Source organism: Drosophila virilis, chromosome 4 (assembly GCF_030788295.1).
Source record: "Drosophila virilis strain 15010-1051.87 chromosome 4, Dvir_AGI_RSII-ME, whole genome shotgun sequence".
In the NCBI taxonomy this organism is placed as follows: domain Eukaryota; kingdom Metazoa; phylum Arthropoda; class Insecta; order Diptera; family Drosophilidae; genus Drosophila; species Drosophila virilis.
Window position 1 is genome coordinate 8,315,001 of NC_091546.1, and position 14,320 is coordinate 8,329,320.

The following is a 14,320-nucleotide window of genomic DNA, read 5'->3' on the forward strand; positions in this document are numbered from 1 at the left end:
TGCGACATCATCAGTTCCAGGATGATCTCAACAGCCGGGATCTCTACGAAGGTAAACGCACCGATAGTATGTGAATTTGAAAGTCACCTTTTTGTGCACTTATTCCAGGTGTTGTGCGACCTCAGCTGCAAACAAAGCCCGCAGACGATGACAACATCATAATCATACAAACGGGCCGCACCACAACTAACCCGCCGCCACCAGCCCAAAAGCATGAAAATACAAATGCAACAAATGCCTTAAGCGCCACAGGTGCAACTGCAACAACAGGTAACATGTGCAAAATTTGAAAAGCTTTTACTTTGCTCAACAGGTGTTGCTCCACTTTTACTTTACTCAACTTCTGCGCGTTCCTCTTGGCTAAGCGGCATGTCAAAGTTATGATAGCTTTTATAGAGAGTATTGTAATTATTTCATATAATGTGCAACGCATAGAAGGCGACATCTTCGAACCCATGATATAAATTTATCCATCATCTTGCCGTTTCCAGGCAATCTAGTCCTTAAGATTTGCATAGGCTGTGGAAGCGGGAGGATCTGATCAAAGCATCTTATAGCTGACATAGGAGCGATCGGAAGAACATATTAAAAATTGACAAAATTAAAAGAAAAAGTGGATTTTATTATTATGTTATTTATTTTAATATTGCTTTGGTCACATCAAAGCAGCTCAGATTTAAGAACTGAAACGAATCCTAGAAGCTAAGAAACTAAGGTGTGAGCCTACATCCTCCATGTTGTTACTTTTAGAATGTGGCATCGATGGCGCCCTGTCCGTATCGGAGCTGACCACAACACAGGCGCCGAAGGACAATCGCACACAGCACACACAAGTGGAGACGCACAAGGATCTGGCGACGGCATCGACGGGCATCATTGGCAATCTGGAGCTGCTGCGTCGGCTGAGCGGCAAGCAGTTCCAAAGCTATACCACAGCACTGATAGCCACCGTGGCCGTTGGCTGTTTCCTGCTCATACTCAATGTGTTGATCTTTGCGGGCATCTATCATCAGCGGGAGAAGCGGGCGCGCGATGCCAAAACCAAGGAGGAGCTGCAGGATGGCGATACCAGCAAGAACTCCAGCATACTGAAGCTCAATGCTGCCGGATCCGGCGATGCGGTGGGCAGTGATGCATACACGCTGAGCGGCGCCGTGGTGGACACCAAGGGCGCCATGGGCATGGTCTTTGGCGAGTACAGCTGCTACGACGAGAAGACCAAACAGCTGAAGGAGGAGCAGCTGCTGGTGGAGCTACCGCCGCAGCCGCACCCGGCGCAAACAACACTACTGATGGAAAACTGGGAGGCGTGCTCGACCAGCACGCTGGATCTGCTCAAGACGCGGCCAGCTGCGGCACAGCCCAGCAGCGGCACCCACATCGAAATGGTCAGCTACAATGCGCTGCCGGCGCTGGTCGAAACGAATCCGTTGCCAGGCAGCAAGCGCGGTTCCTTTCTGGACACCAGCGGACAGCTGCAGTTCGATTACGCGGTCCAGTCATCGGATCAAATGTCCTTCAAGGCCATCGAGGAGGCGGTCAAGGCAGCGGCCAGCGGCGATTCGGACATCATGCGTGACGATGATATACCAGAACCGCCGCCTCCACCGCGTTCCTTTCTAGCTGCCCAGCAGCAGCAGCAGCAGCAACAGCAACAGCAAATGGGCATCTTGCGTCAGGCGGGTGCTGCGGGCGGCGCCAGCAGCTCCGGCGGCGGCAAGAAACGTGTACATATTCAGGAAATCTCAGTCTAATCAGATGTGGCTCTCAACTAAGCTTATGGAATTTCAATTTAACTCGCAGGCGCTTCAAGTGCTTGAACCTAACCGCTTTTACTATACTTTCCATAACCCATCTACGACTTTTTCCCGCATTCAAAAAGGAGTTTTTCCAAATCTCGAAAATTCGCCACAAAGTGAAAAAGTGTCCAAATTTCCGAAAGTAGTTTTTACTTCGAAGAAAATGTACTCCTACTAAAAAGGTATTTAGAAAAAGTTAAAGGAACTTTTCCAAAATCCAATCCTTCTCATTTTGGGACAAATTTTGGAAATTTGGAAAACAACCTTTTTGAGTGCCGCAACTTTTAATATAATTTTCTTAATTAGTTCTTACTTCGACGTAGTTGTATCCAAAAATTTGTTAAGAATATGTGTATGTGTGTACTTATTGTCTGTTTGTACATTATGTAAATGTTCCTTGTAGTCGAGTCGCGTGCATAAACTAATCGGAATATGTAGGCCTCATCAACTATATAAATATATTTATATATATATATATATTGTATCGTATTGAGATTGTTTTCTATATGTGTGTGTATAGTTTATATTTATTTGACATATGGTTAAGTATTTCATATTTTATTATTACATATTTGCTTGTTATATATTTGATAAATAGCGAAATCAAAATAAATAAATAAATTAAAGTAAATATATGTACAAGTAACAAGCTTTTAAATGATTATAACTAAATACCATATACACACATAATACACATTATGTATTTACGAGTAAATGTATTGTAAAATATTGAATCTATTTGTATGAAAAAAAAAAAAAAACATGTAATAAAATATACTTATGTATACTGGGCATTTTTATGATATTGAAAAAACAACCAACAATTGTTATTGCTTATTCTACTGCCCAAACTAAGTCTTAGCCTTAACCAGTTGCGAATTATAAGCACAGTGTACAAATTTGCTATTTCTATTTTTAGCAATTAATCCATAGATTTAGAATGCATGTTGTAGATTGTAGCCGGATATATACAATTCTCAGACTAAGAAACTATTGTCGCAAGGATTAGATTACCAGCTTTATCAGCTTAGCAACAGGTCGCCTGGCGTATAATGACGACGATGAACTGGGCGCGCAGGCTGTGACCTAGCTGGGACAAATCTGACAACAATGGTATCCTGATATTATCCAGACCGAGGACGAATCAACAGTGCAGCAATAACTAATAACATTCTGTTCTCGGAACACATGGCACATACCGAGGAGACGTTAAGGCGTTACAAAAGTAGTTAAACGTATTTGTCAGCGTATTAAGAAAGTGAGATTGTGATAAGTTTCTTGTTAACCACAGCTGTTCCTTCAGAATATGTTGCCTTCTGTTGGTATTGCTTCTGCTTCCAGTGTGTGCCTTCTATTGCGTTGGAGAAGTCCAGTTACAATTAGTATGTGAATGAGCAGCAGGACCAGCAATGAGAGTGTTTTGCATACAATATGTTTTTATAGACGACTCCAAATAGGGCTATGCAATTATTTCGGCTGATGCGATTAGAGAGCTAAGATTTTATGATTTGGGATTGGAGTTGTTAACTATTTAACAAATTTACAGTTTGTATTTGTAAAACTCAACGTGCTAGATTCTAAATATTTGCTCATATCATATCTTAAATGTAATTTGTACCAATACGCAGGTTTTTTTTTAAGTCTACACGGGCTCTGATTTTATTTTTTTGATTTTTTTCAATTTTTCCACAACTTTGTCAGCTTCTGCCGTCTGCTTACGCTTTTGGGCCTTTTTCTTTGGCACCGGCGTATCAGCTTCTATGCTGGGCTCCATTTTGATTAGTTCAACCAGAGCATCTAGCTCCACGTGGGTTTCCGTATGCTCGGCTTCCGCGTCCTCTTCAAATTTGATGGTTTTATTCTGAAAAATCATTCGAGTTAAAACTTGTGTACAGAGTTGTATATATAGATTTCCGGACTTACCAAAGGATCAGTCTCCTCAAGCAACAGCTCGCCCTCAATGAAGGGCATGACATTAGCTATGTTAAAGTCCTTGATTCGAAACTTGATTTCCTGATCCATGACAATGCCCTCTTTGCTTTGCTTCTTATTCGTAAATCGAATGGTTGTGTTGAACACTCTGTAGATGATGACACTGATTTGATGCTTGGATATGTGCCGGACAACGCCATGGAGCACCGCACCTGCCACTGGCCTGAACACATAGAAGTCGGCATTAATAAGCAAGTGCATGATGGGATCATCGGCGCGTAACGCTGCCGTTTGACCTAGCACCTTGATATTCTTGATGCCCAGCACAATTCCGTTCACGTTGGCATCGTATATGCCCACCTTGGTGCGGACGAGCAGCTCGTGCAGCGCATGCTTGAAGTTAGCCATGCCGTATGCACCCATGCCCAGGTGCAGGTCGGTTTTAACACAACGCACGCATGATTCCGGGTTGGCGGCATATTCTTCCAGCTCTGAAGTGGAAAACTTAATGTATTTCTGTAGTATTTTGGCCATTCTGTTTAAATATTGTCTGGAGCACTGGTGACCACATGAGTTTCTAGTGTTGCTCAATAGAGTAATTGCCACTGGCACTGTGTCAACCCTGCACGCTGCACATCTCAAAACAAAAAAAAACTATCGAATCAAACACTTTCCGATTGCAACCTATCGCTGTATAGAAAATATATCGATAGCTAAGCATATCGAAGCATTGCGTTTTTAGGGGTTGTTATGTTCAAACACAGGAAATGATCGGGAATGTGGTAGAACTGCGGAGAACAATGCAAATATCATATGTAATGCATTTGAATTGAATAGCATTCCTTGGAACGTTCTCTCCCTTTGTAGAACATCTGAGAACAATTAAAACAAAATAGATATGCCATTTAAGTGGATAGCATTCGTTTTATTTGCGAATGGAATGTCCTTAAAAATGTTCGCCTTCAATTTAACATAATAAATAGTTTAATTACGAAAACAATACATACTATTTTACAGTTATAACTCAATATATATATATACAAAAATGTTGGGTTTTTATAAAAAAAAATTAAGATTAAAGGCAATACCTTATTACGCGTCTTTTTTTATTCAAGAAATTTCACTGAGTTGAGAAATATAGATAGAGCATTCATCCGCTGTTTTCTTTTTTCTTTTTTTTTTTTTTGTTGATAGAATAGGAACAGAACCCTCAACGATTTTGAGGCGTTTGCAAATCGAAATTAGCAACAACTTATAGCTACGATACATGCTTAAATTAACAAGAATGTGAGCTTAGTTCACTTTGAATGCGGAAGAGTTTAGTGCCGGCGTATAGCTGAAATTGTAAATATTGTCAAACGTTGGCAATGACATTCTTGTTACGATCACCCAGATTATTAAATTTAGCATGCGACACAAACGGAGTGCGCATGCGTCGCGTGAAGGAGCGCAGACAGCGTTGGCCGTCCAAAGGTTCCGATGTGTTTGCTGCAGCCAGCATGGACACTACAATGGAAGGGACACTAAATTATAAATGATGACGATTAAGAGATTATCTGAGAACACTCACCACGCTGTTCGAGTAGTTTGATTTGTTTCTTTGCTTCCCTTAACTTGTTCATTAGTATCTCGTTCTTGCGCTTCTCCACCGTCAGCTCCAGTCCCAGCTGCAATTTACTCTTGGAGTCAACTGCGCTCAGAATGCTGTCGGCATGAATAAATCGAAATTAGCATATAATCAATCTATATTATTTATGAATTTGTACTTACGGATGACTGTATATGGACATGGAGCTGGGCCTCTCGTTTGGCTCTGGATGCATCATTTGCGCAATCAGCTCGTTAAAGTCCTTGCTTAGCGTGGGAATGGCAGGCACCTCGCCATTGCGCAGCTTGTGCCACTCGGGTCCGTTCTTTGGCAGCGGTCCACCACCAGCGACCTCGAAGAGCGTAATGCCCAGCGAGAAAATGTCGGCCTTAAACAGATTGCTATAGTCTTCCTGCAGTATTTCCTTGGGCAGGTAACGACAATCGCCCTCCTCAACATGCGGTTCGTTCACAGACGTCACATGCCCCAAATCACCAATTTTGTACGTAACGAGATTCTCGGAGCTGCGCAGTTCCTCATATACGCTATCCATGCCATCATCGTCTCGGCTGCCCTGCTGCTGTGCAGCGCTGCCCAGTTTGTGTGCCGTGGGATTCATTGTGGAGAAGATGTTCTCCGGCTTGATGTCCATGTGCACCAAATCATTGGAATGTATGTAGCGCAAGCCTTCGATCACATGCATTAGCAATATCTTTAGCTCGGATTCGCCCAGGCAGTGCTCCTGAATGCGCGCATGCAGGCTGCCGCCATCGCAAAATTCATTCTGTATTAGCATATGATCGTCCTCCGCCCAGGCCGAATAGTAGCGCACCACATTATCGTGCTTGCCCAGCACGGCATGCGCCCAGACCTCGTTCAAGGCACGCTTTCTAAAAGAATCAGTATTTTAATAAGATGTATTTGGAATTGGGATTCGGGGCAACTTACTCGAATGAACTGCCTGCAACAGGCTTTTTGCTCTTCTTAATGGCATAAATGCAACCATCCAGCCGGTTCACGCACTGAAAGACGACTCCAAACTCACCCACACCAATTACGCTGACCTGCATGAACTCGCGCTTGAAGCGACTGATGTTTGTGTCATGCAATGCCAAGCGTTTGGGCGCCTGCTGATGTATCTCATGCGAGGGATCGATGCCGTTCGTCTCCAGCGCGCCATCCTCGTCACCGGGATCGCTGAGCAGAAACCTCTGCATGGCGCTCACATTGAGATTCTCGCGTCCGAATTGGGTGCGACAACGCTTCTTGTTGTGCGCCATCAGACCTGAAGGGAAGCAATGTAAATATGTATATCGAATGTGGATACACTTTTGCAAGCACTCACTGTCTGGTGTGAAGGGATTGACATTGGCCGTGTCCTGTGGTTGCATGCTTCTGTGATTGTGCAGAGGCAGCGAGCGTGGACGTTCTATCAATTTATATACTTCCTCGCGTCTGGTGGCATTCACCGCTGCGGCGGCGGCTGATAGATGATTGCTGCAGTTGCTCGTTGACTTTTGCAGTATGGTCTTTGGCGTTGCTGGTGTGTTGAACAGACGGAGTGCGCGTACTTTTTGGCATGGTGGGGACATGTCTATGTCTCGCGCGGCATCGTTCGGTTTCTTTTTGTGTTGCGGACTTTCCTGTCGATCCTTGTCAAAATCGTCGTCGGCGAAGCGCAATTTGCGTGGATTAAATAAAAGCGGCGATGGGGAGCGCGAACGCATCTCGACGCTAGAGTCGAGCTGCTCGAGCGAAGTGTCGTCCGCACTGACGACGCTCGTTTCGTGCTTTGACAAGCGAAAAGCCATTGCCATTGCAATTATAAGAGTACGTTTGCCACACACTTCACCAAATTGCTGAACTGAACTTTTTATTGATCGCTTTGAAATAATTATCAAGTTCAAAAAAATAAACAAAACAAAAACACGGAACAGTATTAAGTGTAGGAATGCGAAGCGCAATTGATCTTATATCGATATATGCGAGTATCGATCACAGTGTGATAGTGCCGGTACAAGCTCTCCTGTTCGTGTTATTAAATATATCGATATATTTATATCGGCATCACGACGCACAGGGTTTCCTTGACTGATATTTGGCAGCATTGAAGTATTTTCAAATTTTCGTTATTAACCGAAAGATCTTCGCGCAGATACGACTTTCAGCGAAACATTTCATTTTATGTAATGTTGACAGTCAACTAACAAATTTCCAAAAATAATGCCAAGCTTTCTAACCGACTGGCATTCATATAATTGGCATCATCTGAAAAGTCGATTTTCCCGCCCCCATAGATTTAAAAAACAACCAATTTTTTTTTGGCATTTGATTTATTGATTGAATATTAATGTATTGTAGGTTCTCTACGCATCTGCTACATACAAATACGCATTTCAAAAAATTCATACATTATTATTATAATACTTAACTATGACGTAATGTATGAGAAATCTGAATTTGCAATAATTTTGCTTAATTAATATGAATATTTTTAAAAAAACACCTTACAAACTTGAAGTGAAATATCATTTCGGGCATTCTGTGTTCAAGATTAAAAGGTTTCAGTGATAAGTTACATCATAAAATTGACATGAGGATAGAATTTCAGTTGTCCAAGTGAAATATTCATACATCCTACAAAGATTCAAGCTGCCCTTTAATTTTTTTCTTTTCTTTACTTTTTTCTTCTTTTTTTTTTTTTGTTTTTTTGAATACAAAACATTCTTAGCCTGATATATGTGTCTATATAATTTATGTACGTATTTAATATATGTATATGAAAAAGCAAAAACATATTTGTTCACGACAGATAAACATAAATGTAATCTGCAGCATGACTAGATCGACTTTCTGGAGGCGGATTCGATCTGTTGTTGTTGTTTTTGTTTTTGATTTTGTTTTTTAGAATTTCCTGTAGTGTGATATGGACACAAAATAATCAAACGCACAATTTGTTCTGCCTGGCGTGCTTTGCTCAGTTGAATTGGGAATCGTGAGGAGATTAAAAAAAAGGAGGAAAGAGTATATGTATGCATTTATATTAAACTATAGATTATATTCTAAGCTAAGAATGTGGGCAACTAAATGATTTACTGCCTGACGAACATATTAATGTAATTTGGGTGCTTGGGTGCTTGTGTGTTGGTTTCAGGAATGAAGGAGCAGGTTGAGCCCTATTGTAAATGGCCAAATTGATAATCCTTCCAATGCTAATCCCTGGACATGGAACGCGACACGGAGGAATCGCCACGACGCCTCAACGGTGAACCACGACGGGGCGGTGACGGCGATCTCGAGCCCCTATCTCTGTCATCATCATCATCATCGTATCGTCGCTTCACTGGCGGCGGCGAATCGACCACACCGCTGCCGTTGCGCTCCTGGTCACTATAGCGTGACACCGATCCGTTCTCATCCCGTCCATTCTCACGCGACCGTCCGGTGCGGCGACCCACCGAGCCGGCGGAGCGGCTGCGCGAACGAGTGCCGGATTTGGAGCGAGTGCGACGGCGTCTCGATGTGCTGCGCGATCTGCTCAACGAGTTGCTTCTGCAATTGGGTACAAAAAAAATTTGGAAAGATTTTAAAAATGTATACATAAGGTAAGGCTATAATTAAAAGAATTCGTAATCTAAACATAATTCATTCATTCATTTAATAAATTATATATTCTTTCAGATGGGAATACAAAATGCAAGATTTTCGTATATTTAAAGAATTTTATTGATAAGCTTTATAACAATGGGCATTGTTTAGCCGTGTTTTTTGCCGCTCTTTTTATGATGCTTGTGAGCGTGTTGCTTCTCGCCCTTCTTGCCGTGCTCCTCCTTCTCCTCGAAGCTGTCGCCAAATTTGTGCTCCTTTTGGTATTTCTTATGATCCTCGTCGTGATGGCCCTTTTTGTAGTGTCCCTCGCTCTTTTTGTGCCCCTTCTTATTGCCGCTGTCGTGCTTTTCGCCCTTCTTGTGCTCGCCGTGATCCTCCTCGTGATGCTTGTGCTCCTTGCCGTATTTCTTGTGATGGCCGCCCTTGTGTTCGTCATCGTAGAACTTCTTCTCCTTGTAGTACTCATCCTTGTTGAACTTCTTGTGGTACTCCATCTCTTTGTGGCCCTTCTTGTGCTTCTTCTTCTGATGATGCTTGCCACCCTTTTTGTGAGCGCCATGCTCGCGCTTCTCTCCATGCTCATCCTTCTCATCGTGGTCCTTTTTCTTTTTTTCGCCCTTGTCGCCATAATGATGCTCGTGATCCTCCTCCTCGTGATGTTTCTTTTCCTCCTCGTCCCACTCCTTGTGCTCCTTGTGACCATGCTCGCCCTTGTGCTCCTCATCGCCATATTTCTTCTTCTCATGCTTCTCGCCAGCCTCTTGCTCCTCCTCGGAGGAGGCCTCCTTCTTTTTGGCCGCCGCGTATGTGAGCAACAGGCCCAAGACCAACAGCAACTTCAGCTGTCCCCTCATTCTGTCTAACTGAGCGCTCTGGTCAGGCATCTGGTGCGCTTTTATATTGAATACACATTGGTCCAACTCACCGCAAAATCCGCAGACTCGACTCGAGTGATGCAAGACATCTTTTTCGACCGGCGACTGATGTAAATTTTCTGCTTGATCGCGCACTTAAGCACTTTTTTAGGCTTTTGGTTGTAATCGAACTTTTATCCATTAAACAGTGGGCCACAAAGCTGGCATTGCAACAATATTGCTGCGCTTTGCGAAGTTTCCACAAAAGCAATTCAAAGATCTTTTCATTATTTCATTATAAATTAGCTCGAAAGCTATTCGAAATACCTTACATTTAGATAGTTCTAATAAGGAGCGATTATCCCTATAGGATCCATATAATATGGTTAACCAATGAAGCCGAATATAGCCTAGGTAAGAAGTACAGTGAAGCTTGTAATTACCCGATTTGGTAAAGATATCATGAGCAACAGATAAGCTGCTTTTCATACAAGTATTTAAGTTTTAACTGATTGTTCCTATCGTTCAAAACAGAAGGAATACTTTGTAGAAACAGGCAGACAGATGAATTTGACAATAACTCAGTGCATCATCCTGATCAGAAGGGATCGAAATACTTCTATGCCTTATACATTCCTTTAAGGGCTTAAAAAGTGAATAGTACAAATAAGAAATAAAACTGCAAACCCATAAAAAACAGTTGAAAGCAATTTGTCGCCTGGAGACTCGGCTCATTTTCACAGCTTTTCACATTCGTTAAGGGTTACGCTTATCATTTAAATAAAATACATTTTTAATGAATCTATGCCCGCTGTACTGAAAATATTCGAATCTATAAATGTTTTCATATAGTACAAGATGCAGGCTACATTCGGGCACAGCTCAAATATGGCATTTAGCAAATATGCTTAAAAAAATGCCATGATTGGGGGCTTAGTTATTTATGCTTAGGGACTGGGTCTGGCTTAAAGAAATAGTTGTTTTGTGTGGCAAAAGACTTCCAGAAATCGGGATCGATCTTTTGTCTGAACACAGTTCAATGCTACTATAGGAAATAAGTCAAATTGTTTGATTTCTGCCTTGAAAATTACATTTTTTATTTCTAATGTAGTAGACAACAAATAAAAGTGTAATCATGATTGTAAAACTATATACTGCTAATAAGAACTATAAACCTAAGCACTATTAATAAGCCCCATTGTAAGTGCTTATTGTTCTTGATGTTTTGATTTCTTCTTTTTCTTTGGAGGCTGCGCTGGCGTTTCCTCTTCGGCCTCTGCTGGCGGCGCCTCGACTGCTTCGGATGCTTCTTCATCCTTTTGCTTCTTCTTCTTCTTCTTTTTCTTTTCAACTTTAGTATCCGACTCGTCAGCGACAGCTTCCTCCTGCTCCTGTTTCACTGTTTCCTGTTTGACGGGCGTTTCAACTTCTGAATGTTTGCGTTTCTTCACATGCAACGTGTTATCGGCCTCCGGCTGATACGTAAACACCTCGCTAAAATGGGAAATGTTAAATGAGTACATGTGAACCGAGTCAAAAAGCTGGCCGACAAATTAGACAAGTTGAAAACTCAATCAGACAGCCAAGGTTTATCGTCACTGTGGAATCAGCAAATTGCGAAACCTTTGTGGTATCATCATGTAGAGTTTTTTTACTTGAACTAAAATGGGGCAATTGAAGCGTAGAACCATAACACACCTCTTGGCCTGGTACTTCTCGAACTTGGCCTTGGCCTTGCCCGTGCCGGACAATTTACGCAGATTGCCCTCCTCCAGCAGGCGCAACCGCGCTTCCAGCTTAACTTTGTGTGTGGCGCCCAGCTCGAATGAGGCTTCCTCACCGAAGGCGTCGACGCGCGTGGCCAGCGAGGCTTTTGCCGCCAGGGAACGCGACATTTTACCCTTGTTCTTTTGACTCGCCTGGCCCACCAGCTGGGCATGATAGATAAGACCATATTTGGGCGTATCTTTCTTTGTTTTCAGCGCGCGGAAGAGAGCCTTCTCAGCACCCAATATCTGCACCGTGGACGACGGATGTTTGGCAAGATTAATCAGCGAGCCGGCGTGCGCAATGAGACGAGCGCCAACCGTGTCGCCAACCAGGACTGTCAAATTGGGCGCCATTGCCATCATGCGCGCCTTAAGGTAGTCATAGAGATGCGTCCGGTAGTCGCTGATGGAAATGATCTCATCGCATAAGCATTGGATGTTAAGCACATCCTCATCGCTGATTTCGGTACCCATGGAAATTTCGGCCGCCTCCTTGACCTGCTGCTCCACATCCTCGGGCAGAATGTCAGACAAGTCCGTGGCAGCCATATTGTCCCTGGTGCCCACCAGCTTGATCGTCTTGACAAAAGCAATATTGTCTGTGATCAGCTTGCCCAGCTCTGGGAAGTGCCAGCCATACCATTCGCGGGCGCGCATCACATAATTGTTTAGCTCCTTATCGAGGTCATCGAGCAGGCACTGCGCCTGCACAATCATTGTGTCAATCTTGTCCGGCGAGAACTTCAGCTTGTAGCGGGACAGCGAATGTGCCAATCCCAAGGCCATGGCAGTCATCTCGCGCTTGGGCAGGCCACCCAGCAAGCTGTCTGCCTGCTGGCGTATGCATCGCATTAGCTCCTGCACGCCCGTATTATATACACACTGCACCGCCAGCTTATCCTTGATGGCTGTACCCAGTTTGGCATCGGCCACCAGGAGAGATGCCTGTACGTCGTCGACAAGCAGCTTTTTCAATGTCTTCTTCAACGGCTTCGACACTTTGCCTTCAACAGCAGCTGTAGCAGCAGAAAGCGCTTCTGTGGTATCATTGAATTTTTCAAAATGCTTCAATTTCAGCAATTTGTTGGCCTTCTCGGGAGTCTCAAACTCCAGGTACAAATTATCGACCTGCTCAAGTTTTTTTTCATCGAGCAGTTTGAAAATTGCGTAGCCCGCCGGCGTTTCATATAACACAAACATTGTGCACGTTAAAATGCATCAATTTAAGTCAAAACTATTTTTTGTCTCGCAACAAACACGGACTTAACCTTCTTCAGTCTAACGCCGCGTGTAAAAGAAAAATCCAAAATGAGGCCCACAAACACGTGCGTATGCTAGTGTCAGTGTTGCTCTTGCATAAGAAAATAACGATAACCAACGCAGCTATCGATAAGTTCGACCAATTATTGTATCGCGGAATAATGCCTATTTGAAGAGTTGAACTTGGCGGTTTTTATTTACAAACATGGGTTATCTTTTTTCACTTCATATCACAAATTGGAGAGCCTATAAAGGCATTAATTTATCAAACAATAAATATACGATAGTTTCGACCATCACCTTGGCGAACTATTGTACTGAATAATTCGCGCGCATTTTTTACATCAGGGTGTGTACGCACTCGCGGTAATCCAACACAACGAAACTCCCCACGCTCAAAACAATTTTAAATTTGATATGCAAATTCCATGCACATAGAAGTATGTGTGTGTATACGTATGCATGCAACACAAAATTATGAATGAAATTGCTCACTAACCTGCGTCGTTGTCTAGCCTTGCGCTCGCGGCAATGGCGCGCAAAATGACCACGCATGCCGCATTCATAGCATTTATCGTCGCTACGACCGCCGCCTCGGTCACGTCCTCCTCCAAAACCACCACCACCACCGCCGCCACCGCCTCCTCCTCCACCACCGCCACCACCGCCCGAACGAGCGTATTTTCCTGTGGACAGCTCGACACGAGCTCTGCGACCGCACAATGTTCGTCCGTCCAGGCCACGCACTGCATCAGCTGCATCTCTGGCGCTCTCGAACTCTACAAATGCGAAACCTGGCGGATTGCGTGCAATCCAAACACTGCGCAAACTTCCATAGGCACCAAATACATACTCCAAATCGTTCTTTCGTGCATTATTGCCCAAATCGCCAACATACACTTTCCGGTCGCTAGGATGCCGCGACATTTTCTAGCTTGGGTTTGTTGGTTGGGCGCTATGAAAATCGCAAGTAGCGCAGAAAAAATCGATTTGAGTGCAAAAGTTTCGCGTTAGTTGCCCTTGTCAAAAGTGCATTCGGTTAATCGAAATGATGATAGCTTCTCATTACTTGATGTATATATCTTTGACTTTTTGTTATTTAGGCACTATATTTATTTCGGCAAAACTGTTTTTGCCGACTCGCACAATGGTTAGGTGAGTGAACCAAACAGAATTGCTCACTAAATGAACAACTGGTTTAAAAGTTCTTTTCTGTTCAATGCAAGAAAAAAAAAATGTAAACAATAATTGAACCAGTCCCCAATTAGTGTGACCATAACCATCATAGATAATTGCTTTCTAGTGAGGTGAGTTTACTCGCTATCGATACTTCTTAGCCGACCAACTTAATGTTTCGCATTTGACGATTTTTCTTTAAGCCCATTTTCTTTACAGGTTACAATTAATAACCGGATTCTCATCGACATAGATTTTTCAAAAATACCATAATTTGCTTAATTGTGAATGCACCTGAATCATATGGAAGTTATCAGGGCTGCAAGCGCAATT

At 43.1% G+C, this 14,320-nt stretch overlaps 5 protein-coding genes and 1 non-coding gene across 9 annotated transcripts in view; 1 reads left to right on the top strand and 5 right to left on the bottom strand.

Annotated features, from left to right (window-relative positions):
* Nlg2 (Neuroligin 2) overlaps nucleotides 1-2,501 on the top strand; it is a 12,096-nt gene extending 9,595 nt beyond the window's left edge. For 2 of the 3 annotated variants that reach the window (XM_002052457.4, XM_032438587.2), the window contains exons 10-12: nucleotides 1-51; nucleotides 109-270; nucleotides 751-2,500. The exon at nucleotides 1-51 is cut by the window's left edge. In XM_002052457.4, coding sequence (XP_002052493.2) covers nucleotides 1-51; nucleotides 109-270; nucleotides 751-1,754 — 1,217 coding nt within the window. In that variant the 3' untranslated portion in view covers nucleotides 1,755-2,500. Of the gene's footprint in view, nucleotides 52-108; nucleotides 271-750 lie in introns of all 3 variants that reach the window. The other variant, XM_032438586.2, reaches the window with a different exon arrangement.
* Nucleotides 2,502-2,546: 45 nt separating this feature from the next.
* Nucleotides 2,547-4,345, bottom strand: Polr1F (RNA polymerase I subunit F). Of its 2 annotated transcripts, none has more exons than XM_002052456.4 (2): nucleotides 3,723-4,337; nucleotides 2,547-3,660 (listed from the first exon to the last, which is right to left on the bottom strand). In XM_002052456.4, exons 1-2 carry the CDS (start codon nucleotides 4,263-4,265, stop codon nucleotides 3,442-3,444), a joined length of 762 nt encoding a protein of 253 aa, XP_002052492.1. In that variant the 5' UTR covers nucleotides 4,266-4,337; the 3' UTR covers nucleotides 2,547-3,441. The 2 variants fall into 2 exon arrangements, with proteins under 2 accessions (XP_002052492.1, XP_070065125.1); XM_070209024.1 differs by lacking the exon at nucleotides 2,547-3,660 and having other exon boundaries at nucleotides 3,823-3,954; nucleotides 4,035-4,345.
* Nucleotides 4,346-4,792: 447 nt separating this feature from the next.
* Nucleotides 4,793-7,293, bottom strand: Wee1 (Wee1 kinase). Its single transcript, XM_002052455.4, has 5 exons — nucleotides 6,665-7,293; nucleotides 6,268-6,604; nucleotides 5,502-6,209; nucleotides 5,302-5,435; nucleotides 4,793-5,237 (listed from the first exon to the last, which is right to left on the bottom strand). Exons 1-5 carry the CDS (start codon nucleotides 7,134-7,136, stop codon nucleotides 5,086-5,088), a joined length of 1,803 nt encoding a protein of 600 aa, XP_002052491.2. The 5' UTR covers nucleotides 7,137-7,293; the 3' UTR covers nucleotides 4,793-5,085.
* Nucleotides 7,294-7,957: 664 nt separating this feature from the next.
* On the bottom strand, nucleotides 7,958-14,012 carry x16 (x16 splicing factor). The gene is made up of 2 exons (XM_015172973.3): nucleotides 13,311-14,012; nucleotides 7,958-8,871 (listed from the first exon to the last, which is right to left on the bottom strand). Exons 1-2 carry the CDS (start codon nucleotides 13,736-13,738, stop codon nucleotides 8,532-8,534), a joined length of 768 nt encoding a protein of 255 aa, XP_015028459.1. The 5' UTR covers nucleotides 13,739-14,012; the 3' UTR covers nucleotides 7,958-8,531.
* Nucleotides 10,855-12,865, bottom strand: nop5 (nop5 ribonucleoprotein). Its single transcript, XM_002052452.4, has 2 exons — nucleotides 11,481-12,865; nucleotides 10,855-11,276 (listed from the first exon to the last, which is right to left on the bottom strand). The coding sequence occupies exons 1-2, from the start codon at nucleotides 12,749-12,751 to the stop codon at nucleotides 10,991-10,993; spliced, it is 1,557 nt and encodes a 518-aa protein (XP_002052488.1). The 5' UTR covers nucleotides 12,752-12,865; the 3' UTR covers nucleotides 10,855-10,990.
* Nucleotides 11,353-11,427, bottom strand: LOC116651749 (small nucleolar RNA SNORD53/SNORD92). The gene has a single exon (XR_004304779.1). It is a non-coding gene; the product is annotated as a small nucleolar RNA SNORD53/SNORD92 (small nucleolar RNA).
* Nucleotides 14,013-14,320: the final 308 nt, after the last annotated feature.